The sequence below is a fragment of the Apostichopus japonicus genome, chromosome 21 (genome assembly GCF_037975245.1).
Source record: "Apostichopus japonicus isolate 1M-3 chromosome 21, ASM3797524v1, whole genome shotgun sequence".
Lineage (NCBI taxonomy): Eukaryota > Metazoa > Echinodermata > Holothuroidea > Aspidochirotida > Stichopodidae > Apostichopus > Apostichopus japonicus.
Window position 1 is genome coordinate 11,156,449 of NC_092581.1, and position 22,354 is coordinate 11,178,802.

At 33.9% G+C, this 22,354-nt stretch overlaps 2 protein-coding genes across 4 annotated transcripts in view; one reads left to right on the forward strand and one right to left on the reverse strand.

Annotated features, from left to right (window-relative positions):
- Positions 1–410: 410 nt before the first annotated feature.
- LOC139962777 (tyrosine-protein kinase transmembrane receptor Ror-like) lies at positions 411–10,205 on the reverse strand. The gene is made up of 13 exons (XM_071963094.1): positions 10,179–10,205; positions 9,837–9,869; positions 9,543–9,647; positions 8,892–8,916; positions 7,610–7,713; positions 6,983–7,159; positions 6,096–6,206; positions 4,880–5,067; positions 3,685–3,804; positions 3,279–3,390; positions 2,922–3,018; positions 2,286–2,388; positions 411–1,736 (listed from the first exon to the last, which is right to left on the reverse strand). Exons 5-13 carry the CDS (start codon positions 7,668–7,670, stop codon positions 1,644–1,646), a joined length of 1,062 nt encoding a protein of 353 aa, XP_071819195.1. The 5' UTR covers positions 7,671–7,713; positions 8,892–8,916; positions 9,543–9,647; positions 9,837–9,869; positions 10,179–10,205; the 3' UTR covers positions 411–1,643.
- Positions 10,206–20,653: 10,448 nt separating this feature from the next.
- Positions 20,654–22,354, forward strand: part of LOC139962770 (neuronal acetylcholine receptor subunit alpha-9-like) — a 74,405-nt gene continuing 72,704 nt past the window's right edge. For 2 of the 3 annotated variants that reach the window (XM_071963081.1, XM_071963083.1), the window contains exon 1: positions 20,654–20,890. The gene's annotated coding sequence lies outside the window, so the exon portion shown is untranslated. The remainder of the gene's footprint in view (positions 20,891–22,354) is intronic. The other variant, XM_071963082.1, reaches the window with a different exon arrangement.

Consider the following 22,354-nt stretch of genomic DNA (forward strand, 5'->3'; position numbering starts at 1 on the left):
GGAATGACAAAATCAAAACAAAAAGCAGCGTTGCCCTTATATGTGTACAAAGTCTCTTTTACCTTATTAAATTGACTACCCATGTAGGAAAAGTGTTACACAACTTTTCATATAATTTTGTCTCAAACAGTTCATGTGATCAAAGCGTCGTTGACATGTTCTACTAAACCTCTTCACTCCTCGCCGCCTCTCCTATCCCCGCCCCTACCCGGTCCTTCTTCGCAAAACAGTGCAATAAAATTCATATTGCCCTGTTTATTTTACGTTGTCAGTGAGGCGACCCAAGTATCTGTCAGAGTACTACCCTCCCCCCCCCCTCCCCAACGTCAAGAAGGAAAGTCGGATTTTTTTAGTTTTTTTTATAAAATATGTCATGCCAACCCCCTCACCCTTAGGAAACTATTCGGCCACCTATGCAAACTAAATTCTAGCTGCACCCCTGCTTCTACGACTTTCTATAATGATTTAATTCATGTTTATAACATTCCATGTAATACTCGAAGCATAAGTGTCATTTAATACACAACTAATCACATCCCCGCATGTGTGCGTCTTTTCTTGTAATCGGCGACACTAAAAATAAATTTCTTCGGTTTGTGCTGGTTTGGGTAAAATTATTAATAATTATAATCAATGGGGCGAAAATGGACGACAATATCACCATAAGATTAAATAAACGGAAACCAAATAGGATTCATGAAATTATTTTGCCAGCCTACCAAAATAAAAATATGGACTTTCATACTTTAGCTGGAAAAAAAGTGAAGAGTTACAAGTTTCTTTGACAGAATTATGAAATATAGCCTAGGTCACCTATTCATAACAGGAGAAACCAACATTGTTTTCCTGGTGAATAATTAACCAAGTCATCGTTAAACTTGATAGATAAGTGCTCTACATCCTTCACTTGAAAGTCCCTTACATCAGAATCATTCAAATCGAAACTGAAAACACATATCACTTCAACCAATTAAGTATCCCATGCATATTTTCAAAGAACGATATAGCTCTTACAATCGTATATACTTTTGTTCTAATCCAAACACAGTTAAACCTGTTAACATTTCATTTAAATACATCATCACAAAAATCTATACTGCATCTTTGCAATACCTCGACAAAGTAAACAATATGTGAAGAAGCTATAAAATTTATGTTCTTTTGACGAAACAAATCGTATTATTGAAAATTATTTCATGTTTGTTTTGGGGCATACACGATTCTTAGAGACAAACTGTACATAAGGGCTATATCATATCATCAGTAAGTTAATAACAACATAATGTATTAAAGTGAGAATGCTATATATAGTAACATTAATATCTGAAATTTGTATTTCTAATAATCTACAATGATTATAAGTTGGAAAGCTTACCTTTAATCATAAGCCATGCTAATTTATGACTAAATTATCCTTTTGTCTTCCATGATAATTATCACCTACATTAATAATTTGAAAATAAGTGCTCATTATATTATGCAAAATATTTAAGAATTATTTCAAATGTTTTATGCTAGGAGCGTGCAATTATTCCAATTCCCCTTATAAAATTATTCCACCGCTTGTACTGTACACCGAGTGAAGAATAACTAAAAAATATTAATTGTTAATGAGTAAACATCATTCCAAACGAGAGATGAGGTCAGTTCACGTTTTCAATGTAGACATCGTTCGATGAATCTACTTCTAGGCTAAAATAATTTGGCCCCTCTTCAGCGTAACGTTCTATAATAGTCTACAAGGAGAGAGAACATTAAAATGTTGAGTAATATTATAATATAATATTATATTATAAATGACTTTATATATATATATTTTTTTTTGCTGATTAACGCAACATTTTTGATGTTCGTTGCCCAGTTTCATCAGCTTAAACATAGCTACCAATCATCTTTCGAATAAGATTGACTCTATAACAGCGACTATTGAGCTTACTAAGGCTTACACTATCCTTTTTTTTAACAAATGAACGTACTCAAAGGAATCATAGATTATAATGTTCCCATTGGACGACCATACATTTCCGTTTCTTTACCCGCCCTCTCAATTACTCACATTACTCATTAAGCTCTATAATTATTGTAATTTTGTATTAATCGTCGCCACTTTAAATTCCCAACCTTTCGACATTTAATGTTGCTATAGAAATACCCAATAGAGATTTATGGTTGAAAACCTCAAAACACATATTTCTCATCACGCAATAATTAAAATATTACAAGACCTAATTGTACTCAGATCGATACCATATCATTATTTTCACAAATTTACGAAGTTATCTCACCTTGTTCATATCATTCAAGAACGCCTGCAGAGTCATATGAAGATTTGAAAATGAGGGTCGTTTATCTACCGATGGATTCCACATTGAAAGCATGGCACCGAATCTAATAACGAAAAGAAAAACTCACAAGAGTTTCAATAACACAATAAACATTATGTTAAATTAACATCACATCATGACATCAAATAACGTTCATGAATAATCTATTTGTTGTTTCAGCGAGAAGACACTACAATAAATTCCTCAACTTTTATCATAAATAAATATTAAACTTATGCAGGCAAACAGGTTACTGCAATCTCTTAAACCAAAGGGAATATAAAATCGTTTCAAATTTGAAGAAAGAACTGTAATGTCCAAATAAGTGCTAAACGACTTGATATACTATTATCCAAACTATATGCGTACTCGTGATTTTATCACACATTATGTATGAACTGATCACCCAGTTGGGACATTATTTTCTATACTGTAGTGTCATTTCCCGCTTCATAGCACTCGTATTGTCAGTATACGTGCAGTATGAAGATCATGTTTCTATCATATAAAAGTTAGGAACTGTTAGAGAAGTTTTAGCATAAGGAAAGAGAAGTTTTAGCATAAGGAAATTGTCCAACTGGCTGAACTGATACGTACATTCCTCCCGCACACGACCTCGGTTGTTCCAAGTATTGTTTGCGCCTCAACTTGTCTTCTATCTCAGCACAAGTTAGACCTCCGAAAGGTGTTTCTCCTGTAAACCAAGTATATATTTCAAAACGACACTTGTTTTACTTGAATATATAGTAGGCTATATTATCTTTTTCATTAAACGAGGACCAAAATGTGCCTAATAAAGAAAGATAATTTACTATCTTGGCAAACGTAACGTTTTCCAGTTTCCATACTAGTAAATTGTTATGTCCTTCCTTTCAAGTTGAATATAACGTTAAATATGTCTGTCTTAGATGAATTCATTTTATGAGACAAAGAATTCAAAGTAATTTCGCATACCTAGTGAAAAGATTTCCCAAACAACCACGCCGAAGCTCCAAATATCCGACTTCTCCGAATATTGGCCGATGAAAACCGTCTCCGGGGGCAACCAAGCTATCGGTGGGATTTTCTTGCCAACGAAAAATATGTTTTGGTAATCAATTAATATCACAATAATATGATGAGATATTTCTTATTCTTTTAGTATTTGTTTATTCTTAACTTTCTTAATCAAATAAAACCTACATCAACTGATATTATACGATGTAGTAAACTTTGCTGGTTACTGAACAAGAGAGCCTCTTCATTTTGTATTCATTTATGATTCAGAAGTTAATTATTTCTTAATGTATTCCACGACTATAGGTTTCATTTTAATGCCGAAACTGTAAGAAATAAATCCATCCATTGTTGGAATATTTACCTGTTCTAATAACTGATTGACAGCATCATTGGCCAACTCAACTGGCCAGAAATCGTACAGTTTACATTGCCCTCTGGAATTGATGAGAGCTTTCCTTGCTGATAGTGCGGGATGTCGATACTAATTACAGAAAACGTTGGACATTACTCGAATAGGTCAAAGGTTAAAATGTGTACTTTTAAGTAAAGATAATGATGTGAACGAAGACTTTTTGGGAGGGAAAGTGACATCGAAAATAAGCAAATAATGAGAAAATCAAACATGGACGAAGGCAAGACAATATCTCATGTAATTAACAGTGTACAAAATCAAACCGATGAAACATACAAGTGATATCGCCTATAGGGAAGCTGGTCACTTCGCCCAACAACCATTTCGCCCAACTGCCATTTCGCCCAACCTTACCATTTCGTCCAACCAGCCTGGTCATTTCGTATTTTCATATTTAATCAAGGTTGGGCGAAATGACCAGGCTGGTTGGGCGAAATGACCAGGCTGGTTGGGCGAAATTACCAGGCTGGTTGGGCGAAATTACCAGGCTGGTTGGGCGAAATGGTAAGGTTGGGCGAAATGGCAGTTGGGCGAAATGGTTGTTGGGCGAAGTGACCAGAAAGCGCCTATAGCAAGCCTCTTAAATAACAAAATGTAATATTAATAGCTAGTTTACTTAGTCTCACACACTCTACAGGAAATAACAAACTCGAATTCTAAATCGTAACGAAGAGACAATATAAACACTCAGTGGACTATAATTCAGCTTGAAAACAATACTAATCTTAAATCTCAACCGACGTGTTGTTCCCTTTAACAACAAAACTCACAGTGATTCTATACGCACATCTCTGTAACAGTTGGCCAAACTTTTGATAAAGTTTTCCACAAAAAAAAAACAAGTAGGCCTAATATGCAGACCAGTTTTGCCCCAACTATACTAAATTTTAAGCAAAATTGGTTAAACTGTCTTCATATTTTCCTCTTTTGGGGGAAATGTTTACCCAAATTTTGTTAGATACAGGCGTACTGAGTAAGGGGGTAAAATACTTGGCCCAACTTTTTTGGCGTGTATACGCTTTTGCAATGCAGACGGTACATAATGTGTCTTTATTTCATTGGGTGGGGTAGGGGTGGGTGGAGTGGTGGTTCGCTTTAACGCGGTATTTATGTATTCGTAAAACGAAATAAAAGAATAACGTACGCTTTGTTTATCCAGAAAGAGCATTCCTTGACAAATATCAACGGCAAATATTGTTAGTTGTAATATTTTATCAGAATCTGTTGAGTCATCCTGGTTTGAACTACCGGTGGATGATTGCTGATAATTTTTCATCAAGAAATCCTTCAATGTTCCGTACTCAATATACTCTAGATAAATCAAGTATGGTACTGGAATAAAAGAAAATACATGATTTACTTAATTAGAAAGATATTCATAAAAATTAAAAATTAAGTGAGTTAAGTAGCAAGATGATATGTCTGATCAAATGTTTACCTCAGAGTATAAACATATAACACACTGTGTTCTTCTGGGTTACATGAAATCACGGAGATAGCCAGAGAGATCAGATCGTTTCCTTGTTTTGTTTAACCTATTTGTACCTTTTAAGAATTGGCTTTGTAATAGGCATTCCTGGCTTTATAATGTGTATGTAGTCTCGAACAATTAACATGATGACAATAGTTTTAGCAAAGGGGAAAAAAGGGATGATATAAAGCGTAGAATATCTTCATTTTATAGTATCAACCTTCAGTAATATGAAATGTTTATCTTGATAGTATTAAACTTCAGTAATATGAAATGTTTCTAGACTATAAGGTACACATGAAATACATGTAAACTAATATCATACTAATTTATAAACAAAATCTTTGCATGTATTTTATTCCTTTACTAGTTTGACCATTTCATTTGTGTTACCTATATCTATTTTTTTTTCTGTTTTCTAGTCAACTAGTTTTCTGGTTATCTAAAGTCATATAGTCTTCTAGTTTTCTAGTTATCTAACTCGCCTAACTTAATGTGGTCTTACAGGAAGTCATACTTTCCAAGTTGCAGTCATCTATAGTTATCTGTTTTCTAGTTTCTAGTTTTCTAGTTTTCTGGTTATCAATAGATATCTTGTTTTCCAGTGTTATAGCTATCTAGTTTTCCATGTAACTAGTTATCTAGGTTTCTTGTTTTCTATGTTTCTAGTTATCTACTTTTTTAGTTTTCTTGTTTTCTAGTTTTCTAGCTATTTAGCTTTCTAGTTTTCTTTTGATCTAGTTTTATTTTTATCTAGTTTTCAGGTTATCTATAGTTTTCAAGTTATCTGTTTCTGTTATCTGTGCTTAAAGTAATTTCACAATCCAATTAAAGTACGGTATTATGCTATACTAAAACTGCAATGAATAAATTCCCGGCTAAAACTCACCATCTTCGAGAGAGACTCCTAAAACGTCTACAATGTTCGGATGTCTTGATAATGTGATGACATTCTTAGCTAGGGCGCGGAAATTCATTGCTTCTTTCATTCGGGCGTTTTCTGTTAAAGAAAGGACATTCTAGTCCTTACATTTCCATACATCTTAACTTCTCATAATGCATAAAATAAGTAAATACACATCATTTACTGACATTTTTTAGATTATCATGACGTGTGGAATAATTATATGTATATGTACTGCAGTCATTGTATTCTATCAAAGTGGCAGCCACTTGTGTTACCTATCAAACTTCGCAACAAACTCGCGTAACTTGTGGTTATACACGAAGTCACCATTCCCAAGTTGCAATCCGCAATACTAAACGATTTTAACGTTTCAGCTTAAAACCTATCTATCCTAAGCAAATAGAGACAAAACATGTTATACAGTTACTCGATTATGAATAATTGGTTTCGGTCTACGCTGATTGTTAATACAAAACAAAACAATAGTAGTTTCTATTGCTGATGACGAGAGCATTGTAGGCACAAATATAAGCAACCAGGCAAACGTATATTACTTTGCAATTCAAGCATTTCTATTCCAAAAATATCCATCTAGGAACTGTGTAGTTATTAAGTTATAAAAAATACAAAGGAACACAAAGTAAAAATACGAGGCATTTGAATACTTGCAGTTTTCGAGCTTTTTAAACTTTTCCATTGACTTTTCCAATTAAAAAAGAGTTTTTTATTGAAGTTGTCTTAACTATTTTACCTGATATATTTCAAAACGATAACTTCCTCTCAACTTGGTATTTACATTTTCAAGAGGAGTGTATATATATATATATATATATATATATATATAGCAAAACTGCCAAGAATTGACTCACCTGATACTGACTTAGCGATGACTTTATTCATGTTAAAATTGCTAGATGAGACAGTAGCCATCCAATATATCACAGTTCCTTTCCCGGGAAGCTGGTAGCTCAATTGAACATCATCTGCACAAAGACGCCGTCTTTCGTTTGTGTTATTATGAAAAATTTCCCGTTGGGTATCTGGTCCTTTAATTAAATAGAACATTATATCATTATTATATATCATTATTATTACACTGTAAACATATAATTTGTTGGTCTTATTTCTTCATAACTTGTGAAATAAGCTTTCTAGTGAAAGAGATAAACATGACATTACTCGAATAATCCCTCATTTGCGAATCGAATTCAACATTCTTGTAAACACAGATCATCGAGTGTGGATTGGTCGACAATGTGATCAATTAAATATGACGTAACAAGAATTAACAATACCTGTTTCTACAATAGTTCTTCCAAAAACAAAACAAAACAAATTAAAGGTTTTTTCTTCTCATCTTTCATCATCGACTCTATTAAACGTTTGTTACTGTTTGTAAATAATCACTTAGCAACACAAAAGCGGTTGGTATAATAAGTATAATTCTCCTAGATAGCTGTATTCTAAAGCAGGGAGGGCTAAGAGAAACTAGTTACCAATATTTGAAGCCGCAACGCTTTCGGTTTGAATTACTGCAGGTAATTCTCTTGAACTCATTGCCAATTGTGTTGAGTACGACCCAACAGAGTTTCTTCCATTTCTAAGTGAGATCCGAGTCATTTTAATACCATAAAATAAAATAGAAATGAAGTAGCGATATAATATAACATTCAGACAATATGTTTATTAAACGTATCAAAAAATCGTAACAAAATACATAAAAGAATATTCTAAGGTCTTTTTAAACAGTTGAAAGTACTTAAACATAACATTTATGTTTTGTGATTTAACTCACATGAAGACGTTGTAGTAAAAAGCTTATACGCAAAGTAAACTGAAGGTGTATTCAGTTTGTTCACTAATACACTGTACGAGAAAGTTAATATGAAAAATGTTTATATATGCGACCAGCTGTCTTTTCGTTTACAAGGCTATTCCATTTTTGCATAATACATATTACTCTTTATAGCAAGATTTCCATAACTTTATCCCGCCACGAACCCCATGTGGATGTCAGAGTTGTCCACGAACCCCCAACTTTTCGAGAAACGATCTGAGTCATTGTTATACTATAATATGCATAACAGTGCTTCGTAAAATATCAAGTTCATAGTGTATGATTGTACTGTCATGCGTACACCAACTTCACCAAAGTCATGCGGCCTGTGTCTGTTTCATAATTCAGTTTATCACATGCACGGTACGGTACTATACTATGGCAGCATATGCGTATGGAACGCGAAAAGAGTTTGTCGATAGGTACGACTTTTGTACATTACTAAATAATATGATATATCAGATTTTAGTTCAACAAAAAGTAGACTCTAGTTCTGACTTTCAGAAACGTCTCACGAACCCCCTGGGATGGACTCATCACGCACCCCCTGGGGGTTTCATGCACCCCAGTTATGGAACCCCTGCTGTATAGAATCAATGTTTAGAATTCACCAACTTTCTCAAAACAAAATAATTGTGTTAATAAATTTCACGTCCATTGTCAGTAAGTCAATGGAACACTACCGCAAGTAGCCTTGGTTTTCTAGATGCTGTAGATACTAGTATGCTTATACACTGCAATATAAATTAATCAAGTTAATAAAGGAGATCGGTTTTGCTTACTCATAAATGCTGCCCTTCCATTAACTAGTCATACCATTTGTTGTACTTCTACGTTATTGGAGCCATAGTGTCAAAACTAACCAATTATCTCGAAACAAAGTATAAGTGTTAATCAACTTTACATCAGGCACATTATCAGTGAGTAAACAAAACACTTACGCAAACAGTCTCCGCGTTCTAATTGCTGTTGGAAGAATAAAGGTAGAGTCACTCTACGTATCAAATCTCCATATTTACATGTTTTTCTGACGTCACATGGTAGTCTCTCCTTTACTACAAAATGGATGATAACGTCCAATTTACTCAAATTGAATTTTCATTTTGTATTTGTCATTCATTCTGTTAGTAAACGTTTAAGTTCTTTTTTTTTTTTTTTTTTTAAATATACGTATAAATGATATAAGTCAGTGGCGTAGGAAGGTACTTTTGAGTGGGGGGGGCTGAAGACTGATGGCCGGCCTGGGGGAGGGGTCTAAGGGGAGGGGGTGCCCCCCTCCCCCTTTGGAATTTTTTGCATTTCCAGGTGGCCTCAGATGCAATTTGGTGCAATATAGCACACTTCAACACCCACTCCATTTTGTGAACTTAATTTTGTATTTTCACCTGGCCTTAGATGCAATTTGGTGTTCCAAATGAGATTTTTTTCTCATTTGGAAATGAAAAAGGGGTTTTCTGACTTGCGGAGCGGGGGGGGCGGAATGATACTTCCGCCCCTCCACATTTTTCACTGGGGGGCTGGCGCCCCCCCCCAGCCCCCCGGTTCCTACGCCCTTGATATAAGTCCATTGTTACGTGAGGATATATACTTACAAGAAATTATTTTCCCAACAATGGACAATAGAACAATAGAAACCACTAAAGTACTGACAGCAATCAAAATGGTAGAGGAATGGACCGGCCAGATAAATTTAGGCTCTGAAAAGCAGTACAAGAAATAACCACGATGAAAATATGAAGATATCTATGTAAGGAGACATTTAAGCAAATATAAATATTAATCCTTCTTTAACATTACCTTTATATCGGAAGAAAACAAAGTTAATATGGCAGATGCATCTAAATATGAGAAAACTATATATATTTGAGAAAGGAATAAAAACTTGCCTTGATCGTCTTTATCATTGTCCTTAGAAACAACTGTATGAAATAAGATAAAAAGTTAAAAGAGAATTACGTTCCAAACTTTCGAAACCACTAGAATACTGATGACAATCAAATTGATATAGAGAATTGGACCGAGTAGGTATGTTTGGACTCTTGAAAAACATTAGAAGTATCCATTATGAAAGTACATATGATATATGATATGCCATATGGCATATGCCATATGGCATACGGCATGTGGCATATGGCATATGCCATATATCATATATCATATATTATATGTATTATTTATATATTATATCTATATATACGTATTCATTTTAGTAAGGAATAAAAACTTGCCTTGCTCGTCTTTATCATTGTCCTGGGAAACATCTGTAAGAAATTTGATAAGTTAATTAAATTCCTAAAGCACAAAGAAACCTTTAGAATTTGATAAGTTGAGTCGTACATAATATAGTGTGAAGTAGTACTTATTTTATTCAATCCCTTCTAATATAACTGACGTTGTTTTTTTTTTTTTTTTTTTTCTACAAATAAATATTTTATGCAGTTTATGAGTTTGCATGGCAAATCACGTGACTATCATCTTGGTCTGGTAAATTCTTTATTTTTAAATTTGTCGAAATACACGGATTATGATATGACATATTATCAGGGCATCGAGTTATCCTCCAAAGGAATTTGACTTTTTCAGAACTACCCACAAAATATTTACAGATGGCTTTGCGTTTTAGGCGAAACACTCAAGGTATTACATTTGTTCCGTTTGGAAGAAAGGAAGCCGGAAGCATGATCATTTACAGATTTCCCATGTTTATTTCACTTTCATTAGAGGTAGTACTATATGGAGGAAATGTGTTATAGTGTTATGTATATGCATGTCTTTGTTTTGAAACTTAAAGAGTTTTTCTAACGGAATTCCATGCTAGTTCGCACCAGACAACAAATACTTTTTCCGTTTTCTAAATTTTTTTATCGTCAAGTTTGTCTTCCTGTTAGAATTGTAACTATTAACATGAAGAAATATCACTATGAACCATTATTTCTTGTTCTGAACAGATATTAATATTTACCATAACTATTATTAGCCGTGTCCAAATGATCGAATACCACCTTAGTACGTCTCATTTCGACATCCACTATCACTCAAGCTTGTTATTTCTATCTTTAAAGTTTTTTTAACCTCCCAAGAAAATGGTTTTGCAAGGTCGAAATGCTTAAGACAAAATATGTATTGAAGAATTTGCTAAACTCTCAACTTGTCAGTTATTTGACTAAAGTTGAGTAATATTTCACATGAAGCAATTGGAGATATTTCTATAAGCATGTCAAGTGCTTCTAATAATTTAATATATTCCTATGATAAAACATACCGGATTTTTGTCAATATAACAGTTTTAACCCTATTACCGAAACTAACTTTTCCGGAATATTTGCTTAAATAACCTTCCATTGATGGATAAAACTTACTTTCCTCGATACAAGTATTTGAAATTACTTACGTCGTCTTTATGATTCTTAATACTGTCGGTCGAATTTTGTGTATAAATTAATCGATAACTGTGCAAGATGTTTTAAAAAAAACTTTAAAATAATACAAAGAAGACGTTTAACTTACAATTTTGAAGATGATCATATTCATTTAATATAATAAAAGGATATTTTGCTGAGTTGCCGAATACTGAAACTCAACTATGCCGAATAACGTCTCCACAATGTCGACTATTTTGCTGAATTGCCGAATACTGAAACTAAACTATGCCGAATAACGTCTCCACAATGTCGACTTTTGACTTGTTTAGGATGTCGAACTTTACTTCATTTGCCGAAAACCACCCGACGAAACATGTCACCTAGTTACACCCATTGGTCCACATGCGGACTTGCATTGCCCTCAAAAGGCACGTTTATTAGAAATTTCAGAATTTTACCTTGAGCATAGGAGGACGTTTAATCTGTGCATTAATACATACGAGAAAAGCAACCATTTTGTAGCCTAAACGTTCGTAAACAGCCAACGTGACCCTATAAACATATTAGTAGAAGCACCGTTGTTGTCGAACCCAAGGTTTTTAACATTAATTTATTCATGTAAAAAAACAAAAAACTGATGCAAAAATTGCATGATTTTAGGAGGCGAAATGTCAGTTTGTATGTCTTAGTCCAACAAAACCAGAATTGAATGTTGAGTGCTAGAAACATGTTTGAACAAATGATTCCAGTTTTGAAGATTTTTTAATATGCCTATTGTCTGAAATGCTTCTTACTGCGGTGAGTCGATGAGGAAGCCGACTTCTCATCCCTGGGCCTATAGTGATTAAATTTTAAATACTTCAAATAAAATTAAAAGAAAAACCTAAAAACGTAATTCAATGAACAATTGTCATTCGCTCACGGAAATCTCACCAAGGATAACTACCAGCTGAAAGTGCCGGGAATTTATCAAGACAAATAAATGCATCAGTTAGACAACATGTGTGATTCAAAGTAACTTATATTATACATTGTCATTGACATTCCTGATCCAGCAGTTTGAGGCAGCGAAAAGAACGATATTTCCATTCTTAAGTTACACGCTTGAAGTTTTCCGATACAGAATTCTTTGGCAATAATGAACAATGCAGAGTTAGAAGGGTTGTATTACATGAGAGTTTGCTATATAAATGTCTCAAAACTATGCCATAAATCTCAAACATATGAAGAACATTAACTTGACCAGTAATGGTTAAATTAAAATAATGTCGCACAAGGGGAATAGTATATGGAATCTGTCTCACTGTTATGTTTGCATATCACCAATGCTAATACGAATAGGTGCCTGGGCGAGGTAATCTTGATAAATTTAAGAATGATTAATTAACTGCAAAATTAACCTCCTGTATTTCATCATACAAATCCAAGAAGGTTTCTTATATAAGAATTGGTCAGTTCCTTTTCAAACATAAAAATCCCTTTTTAAAGGTTTTGGCCTATGGTAGAGTGTTGTGACTATATTGCTGTTGTATTGAAATTTATATATTCTACACTGCTACATGAAAAGTATACAGTGTAAACAAGAGGGCAATCCACGGACTTGCATATCTCATCGCCAGCATGTGTAGTATCTGTTCCCTTTCGAGGGGAATGGTGATGCACACCCGACGATAATCACACAGTCACAGTCATGCAAGGGGACAAGGGTTGAGAGCGGATCAGTCGTTCGGTAGTTTGGTTTTCGTGCCCAGGTTATTTCCTGGGCGACTTTTTCTTGAAAAGTATCTCATCGCCAGCAAACACTGATTTCAAATGAACAAATTTGTTATTAGCTATGCAAACTGGCAAAACCGTTTGTGAAGTTAAAATGACTACATTCTCTTGTGAACCCTACACTGAACAAAACTATAGACTTGGAGTCCTGACTCCAGAACCATACTTTAAACAGTGATAAAATTATAATGAAATTTTCCTCTCTTTTGGTCCATTTTATACTAACTTTTAGCACTAGGAAGATTAACACTCATTGCCAATCAGTGAAATTATAATGTCGTATGAAGTTAATTCTACATAGACGAGGCCGACGTCTTCTTGCGCGCTTAGCCGCAGGGAATAGACTAAATAGGCTACACGCCTGTAGGCACAACGTAGTACATATAACGCGCATACACACGCACTCGTTTACAAGTCATAAGCTAGATCCGGACGCGAAGGTGAACCGCGTCACAAAACTGCGACTTTCCCATTTACACTTTGAATAAGGGGTTAATCAACGGTCTAGCGCAGGATTAACGCACGATCGTGGGATAATGCAAGCGCATCCAGCGATAGCATTAACACCCGGAGTGCATTAATCATGTGAGTAACGCACGCTAGACCGTTGATTAACCCCGTTCATTCATATACTACCATTTGTGTGGGGAAAAATCATAAAACAAAACATTTTTGGTTACATATAACCAAAGATTTATTTAAGTGATGCCCCGTAATTTTACCGTGCGTTATACTCACAGGATTAACCACGGTCAGCTGACCTGAATGGACCAATAGGATTTAGGAATCTTTACTAAGTATGAATGAACGCACCATCATCGCGTCGCACTTCACCACCGTTTTAACCCTATGCAATTCCAAACGTGCTGCGACAAAGAGTTTTAGAGCACATTATGTGGTGGCCATTACCTATGCTAATTGATATTCAACTAATGGTAGCTTTACATTGTTCATCACTGTTAGGCCATTGACTTGCAAAAGTCATACAATGGCAACCAGAATTCAGAAGTATTCGCTCAATACTTATACACTTATATACTTTTAAGAACCATTTTATTATTACCAAAATGATGGCGCTAGTTGAAAACTCAAAGATAATTTTGTATAGAAAATACTATTATGTCTTTTACAGACATCCGTACTTGCAATATACGGAGAAAAGTGCCCCATCAGGCTACGTATTCAGTTGACGATGGCTGCAAACATGCCGGTCGCAAAGAGTGTTTCGACCCTCTGGCCATAGGCAAGGATTCACGCACGCCACCTAGAACGCAGAAAATACTTCGCATCTATTAGCGCAGATTGTAAAGAAAAGATTTCGCATCTATTAGCACAGATAGTAGGATCACCTGGACATGCTCAATCATCTACCCATATACCTGTCTATATATATAATGCTGGCACATTCCTACTACATAACCACCACCACTGTACTAGATCCGAATAGTTCCCTAGATAAAAAGTTTGAGTACACAAAGGCATGTTTACTTACATAAAAGATGGTCCAGCTTACTATCACCATAGTAAAATACAATGGCCTAACAACTCTATTGTGACAACATCTCTGCTCCTCCTCCAATGGGCACACTAACACTACACTGAAAAATAAGAAAGTGCTTATTCAAACAATTATATATATCTGGAGTTGTCTTGAGAATATTATGTTCACACGCCCCTCGATGTCTTCAAGAAATGAATAAATTGATTCAAGCAATTTTACAAGTTCATGTGTAATGTTGGAACTGTCATTTGTTCTATCAGTAACTCATTGCTCATCATTCATTCATTTTATCCTTTCTGTTCACCCTTCTTCTGCTACTCTCGTCATAACCTTGGTGTGCACAGTTTGCCAAGGGCACACCTGTGCAAGTTTTGCAAGTTTCAGAAATGCTTTAGTTCTATCTGTGAAAGTATAAAGAAAAGCAAATACAGATTAATATAAATTATTATGTAGCTTTTAAACTTTTTAAGCTGTTCTCTGTATTTGCCAAACTTCTTCTGAGAGAGAAGTCTTCGTTCCTTTGCAGATAATTAAAGAAGTATCTATAGTAGATATAATCTTGTGTGGGAAGCATTATGTATTCTTCTAATTGCAATATATATAATAACTCATTTACATGCTGGCAGCTTCTATTGGTTTGTTTAAGGCATTTATTCAAATATTACCAAGTATGAATCAAGTATCATAGAAATTTTTCATGACAGTCAGAGAGTTTTCAAGCAGTGATGAAGTTTCATATAGACCTATATTGTATATGAAGGACATACATGAAGCAAATTCAACTATGCGTGACATTTAATTTAACTTTACAGTTCTTTTTAACACATCACCTAAAACTTACTGTAACACTTACTTGGAATACTCTTCGTTGTTTGGTCAGTTATCATACTGTCAATTTGTTTCTCCACTAATTCTTCGTCACTTTTTGCCCAATTAGTATATGTTCACACTCCCCCCCCCACCCTCTCAAAAAAGACAATATAAAAAACTTATCCAGCCTTTTTTATCTGTACTAAAAGCAATTGGTAGGAAACAATGATTAACTGAGAGCAGATAATGAACACTGCAAGCAGTTTGGCCAAGTGGACCTTATGAAGAACCAGGTAAAGCTAAGGTTGAAAGTGAATTAATATTTTTGTTTGTAACAATCCATTGATAAATACACTAACTGGATAGGAAGGACATAGTAGTGGAATGTTTTAAGCCACAGAGATGCCATCTTGCTCTTCCCAAAGGTTTTTACTTTTCACCAAATTATAGTTTTCAAATTAATAATTGTGTTTCATTGTGTTAAAAGTGTTTCATGATATCTGAGAGATGTCACTTGAAAATACATGATGCGTATCCCGTTTAGTTAATGAACGCGCCGAACGTAGTATGTATGGTGATGTGACGTAATTTTAGAAAATAAGCAATCATGAAACATGCATCGTTTTTAGTGAATTAAACATATTTTATGACGGATAATCTGTGATTTGTTAATGTATGTCATCTAAGAAATCCAAAATTTCTACTACATGTAGTGAAGCAACCTTTGCAAATAGTAGGAGTGACCATGTTGATAAAGGGTTTAGTTAGGAAGCTACTTTTGTGGTACTACGAACGGTAATTTGTTACGAGACTATAGCTTAAAAGTACTGGTAGGTCACGGTGTGTATGCTAAGGGTGTATGGTCATGGATATTGCGGAGACGACCCTCGGAGACGACCCTCATAGACGAACCTCGTAGACGACCCCCGGAGACGGGTGGACGGGTGGACGGGTGGACGGGTGGACGGTGGACGGGTGGATGGATGGACCTTTCAGTGGTTTGACGGCGTGTGTGCTACAGCTGAAACTGAAGGGGTGCTCCACATCAAAACAATATGGACCACTGTTTTAGTGAGTGATAGTTCAGATAAACATATACTATAGGTGTTATCAACAGATTAATTGAATACAGTCAAAGCTTTCATCTGGCAAGTGTATCTTGGAATGACGACGTTACACAAATTCGTCTCGCTTCTACGAATGGCTTTATCTTATGGACACAGGGAGTAATTCGAGTTCGTCTATAATATTCGGACACATCAAGCAATATATCGTGCTGAATACGTTGTTACATGCGAGTACATATCGTTAATTCACATAACCACAGTCTTGTTGTGGACCATGTTAACTATTCATGCATTTCGTGGCTGTATCCGAACGCTAACTAATATACGTGGTATGCTTGTTTGATCACCAATGTGATGAGAAGTGTGCGATTTGACGAATCTTTCTTCCAGCTAACAGGCTACCTCATTGTACAGCGAAAGGAACTTACAGATAGGAATTAGCCCTTTGTAGTAACGCGGCAAAAGTAGGACAATGTCATGATCAATTTATTTAATGGAAACATTTCGCCGATTAGTAAAAAAAAACAACTTACCACCCTATCGTACAACCGTATCCTAGGATTTGTCACTCAGCTACATGGCACACTTCAGATTCGCTTTATGGTAGTTTATGGCAAATATGAACCATAATGTATTCTCATTTAAGAGGATACATGATTAAATGTGACAATCATGTTGGAGAATATAGACGAAATTTTGAAATTATGGGGGGGGGGGGGTTGGACTGGGGTATGAAAAGAAATCAACGGGAAAGATCGACATCAGTCGAAAAAGTAGAAATGTTGAGATAAAAGGCAAATTAATGGTTGACATGGTTATTTATATTATTATTATTATTATACATATATGATGCCACGCAATGCTATACTGTCTATTACATAAACAGTATTTATTTTGTTTTGCATAGACAATTGCACTGCTGTGTCACATGAACCGAGCAACATTGTTTTGTGAATTACAGATAAGCGGTATAGCGCCTCCACTTTGTGAATATCATTTCAGGTTTTTGCTTTCATAGGCTTGTACATTTTCATAGTCAAATGTCTTTCAAAAAGAATGTCTATAAACAGGAAAAGTTGGGATATTTTCAGGTAGAAATTATTTGGGGGTAGAAATATACTATTAGCCGTACTCATTGAGTACAGAAAGAACTACAGGGACATCATTCATGAAGGAAATGTTTGCTGGTGACTTCGCAAACCTATACATTTCTTGAAACTTTCCCGTCAAAGTCTGACCATTTCAAATCTCTTATGGATGCGCAAATGGTAGGGAATGAAATGATAGTTGAGTGGATGATAAGCTAACACATCACCCTTCCCATCCGATCTTACATTGACAAGCTTCACGAGCAACTATTGTTCAACGATGAAATCACGCGTCACCAAAATTCTTACTATTTATCTTAATTGTAATAACGCTTATAATGCGTTTCCACAGACGGCGCTCTCAGGTCGGTCCTAACAGATCTGTAGATAGAGATCTAAGGCCTTGGGTCCTAACAGAGTGGCATCTCTTTATACGGGTCCGGGTCCTATTGACCGTGATCTATTACTGTTTACAGATCTCCAAAGAGTTTGTAGAGCGCTGTAACATATCTCAATTTATGTGCTAGTTGTGAAAAAGTGAATTCAAAAGATTTCGTTTTTTTTTTATTTCGAACTAAGCCACAGTATATTCCATTTCGGGATTTAAGTGACGATTAAAGCTTCAATTCAGGTTAGCAGACGTGATTGAAAATTCGTCAAAGAAGCTTTCTGATTGGTTGCCGACCAGACGTGTGTAAAGTCGCAAAGCGAACGGTGGGAAACATTCAGTTGCTAACATGTGCTACTATTGAGTGATACTTTTGAGTGACAGAAACAATATATGTTAGCTCGAATATGTCACACTATGTGTGAAAGGAATGTGCAGGTAGTTTGCCCAGAAGTTTCCGTCAGAGATTTCTCAAAGGCATTCTCGGTGATTTCAGAGACCGAACCTTGTCAAGTTTCGCGGAACTAGATAGTACTTCTATGACAGCACCCCTCTGTTGATTTAGGGTGTAGCTGAAGATTCCCATCAGATACTGACATTAGGGATATTAGGTTATATATCATACTGTCGAATGACAAGTACAATCTGTTTAGTTCTTGGTAGCAAAGCGCACGGGTGTTTTCTAAAGTTAGATATCTAGTTTCTATCACAATTTGTATTCCTTCCATTCATTGTTCCTGTTGCAAAATGAAGGGCTCATATATGCATAACATGATCTCGGGAATTATTTGTGTTAAACACTTTATAATAAATTATATATAGTGATATTATAATAAATTCATGTTTTGATCACAAAGTTTGAAAGAAATAAATTTCAACGAATTATTAGTACATCCTTTAGGCCGCTATATGTTGCCTATGACTATCTGTACATGTGTGTACAATAATGCAATAAACATATTTCAGTTATTACTGTTTTGTGAGTTTATTTATAAACTTATGTAATCAGCAGACATTTGTAATAATTGATTTATGAATTAATATGTGTATAATTATTTAATTGGCACATATCAGTTAGGGTTGTTTATGAATATATATGTGCAGATATGCAATCAGCCCATGTCAGTTCTTCCTGTTGTGTGAATTACGAATATAAAGTGTTAGACTCTTCAATTTAACAGCTAATTAAATAATGTGAGACACCAAGGTCATATTGTCAATGAAGTTCAAATGGTGAAACTTGACCACAATATTTGGAACGTACAAAAATGAAAACTAGCCGGAAATGTGTGGTGCGTGGATTAAATTTGAAATGCATACTCTTTTGGATAAAGTTGATGAAGAATAAAAAAAACTTCTCTTTTTAGCTATTGAGCACTTTTCAAATGACAAACTTGCTGGAAGCGTCATACCGAAATATAAATTTTAATGACTGTTTGATGAATGCTAAAACAAATATTAACATACAATAAGGTCATGAGGTCATTAAATTTAACGGTTCATGTACTTTAAACTTTGAAATGTGATCTGCGACTGCAAGTATTAAATGCACTATAGTATAGCAACAGATAAAACATACAACATTAAACACATATTAGCGATATGGCAGTATTCAAAACATTATAGTTGTATCTTTCTATGTTATTGCGTAATCATGCAACGCATATGAGATGTAGTACGTAGTATCATGCAGTATGATATGGGTGATGTGACAGCTTCTAACATGTATAATGATGGAGATCAACGCCTTATAATGACAGGTTTATGATAAAACTTACTGTGCATGCGTAGTAGAATTCAACGCATGAAGTATATATATATATATATATATATATATATATATATATATATATATATATATATATATATAACTATAACTATATATATATGTATATATATATATATATATATATATATATATATATATATATATATAAATATATATATATATATATATAACTATAACTATAACTATATATATATGTATATATATATATATATATATATATATATATATATATATAGTTATATATATATAGTTATATAAAGTTATAGTTATATATATATATATATATATATATATATAGATATATATATAGATAAATATATATATATATATATATATAGATATATATATATAGATAAAGATATATATATGTAGATATATATAGTTAAATATTTATATATATAGTTATAGTTATTTATTTATAGTTATATACAGTTATATACATATAGTTATATATATAGTTATAGTTATATATAGTAATATATATAGTTATAGATATATATAGTTATTTATATATAGTTATGTATATATACAGTTATATATATAAAGTTATACATATATACAGTTCTATTTATATAGTTATGCATTGACATATATATAGTTACATATATATAGCATTTGTCAGTATATTGACAACGTAATGAACTGAATGTGTGTGTGAATTAATGTGTGGGGCCTATTATTATTTACAACAAGACAACTGACACATTTACAACAACAAAATAAGATGAAAGAACAACTCGAACACCTTCTAGTGCTGGAAACAATCAATTGCTATGTAACATGATAGTATATCGTTACACACTGGCTAACCAATCCAAGAAGACAACTCGCGTCATTAAAGTACATGATTGGACTAAATTTCTATACCTGAAAGTTCTCATCCAACTGTTCGACCCGCGTGAGATTTGTAATAATGCCAAGCGCCTCGGGTTGAAAGTCATATATTTCGAACCGACATCGTCTGAAGCGGCAGATGTGTTCTACAATCCTAAGCGACTGAGGAGGATAGAGGAGGATTTTCTTTTTCTTCTTTTCTTGAGTGAATTGATGCGAATGCGTTTCTGAAATAAACATTATACGCACTAATACATACCAGACCGAAAAGAAATCTTATTTTGAGAGCAGCAGATTATGTTAGTGTTAGAAATTACGTCACATGTAGGTAAGTTTGTATATATATGTGCCATTCTTATAGAATTATTTTACTTAAGACAGGCTAGTATGTTTTTTTTAATTATATATAAGTTTGTTTTTATTTATTTATTTGTGTGTTTTTGTTTCACTAATTCCTTTAAGAAAAGACTATGCGAGGCTAAGAAATCCGTCTCTTTGTACCTTTCTTATGCTAAGCCGCAATGTCTTTTTCAGTCTAGCTTAAAGCCGCTTGTCATGTGCCATTTCCAAAATTGTCAGCTTGTTGCTGAATCTTGTTTTCATTCGGGCAAAATACCACATTTTTCAGAATAAACTCTATGAAGCATTACTTGTTTGTCCATAATGTGGTGGGCGGCCGGCACTAGCATCTTCTGCCCGAAGTTGTGTATGCAAATTAGACTATACCTCATATTATTTGGCAACGGCAGTGTTGTATGAGCTATATATGCAGTTAATGCTGCGCGCGCGCTGATATTTGTTGTGAAAAATGAGGAACTTGCACGAGCATATCTAAAAAAAAATATTAAACTTACATACCATGCCAATGGGAAAAATAACAATATTACACTCATGCGTAAGCGATGGATATAGCATATCGTTTTATATCTTGAATACATATTTTTCTCACAATTGTCAAATGCTGTACATAAGCATATAGTTAAAGACATAGCAAGACCGTAAGTCTCATACATATTCTATATAAGTATAGCATATAGTTAAAGGCTTAATACTTTTGAGACACATGGAACAGCTTTGTTGTTTTTTGTTTGTTTTTTTTTTTACGAGTTATGTACTTTCACTAGATACTTAACATTTGTTACTAAACTATTAAAACTTTGTAACGATAAACATACTTAGCAATCATTTACTCATTTATATGCTATGCACATATATGTATAGATATATATATAGCCTATATATAGCCTATATATATATAGCCTATATTTATATATATATATAGCCTATATATAGCCTATATTTATATATATATATATATATATATATATATATACACACACATATATATATATATACACACACATATATATATATATATATTTATATATATTTATATATATATATATATATATATATATATATATATCAAATGTCAAAGACATAGTTAGGATTTTATTCACACAGCCTATATGCAATATATAGCATAAAGATAAATACTAAATTGTTGTGAGACAAAGTATACAGCTTTGATGTTATGAAAAGTTGTGTACTTTGACTATAGATACTTAACATTTTGTTACTAAACTAATGCAAATTTGTAACGGCAAATATCTAACATGTACATGTAACATTAAATCATGCATATGTGATACACATAGACACATAGTTAGGCTCTAACTCACATACATGCTAATTGCATATGCCTAGTAATAGTTAAAAACGTATCATTTCGATACACAGTGTATACTGCTTTAAGTGTCTCCCATATCTTCTAGTATTCTGCGTCCATATA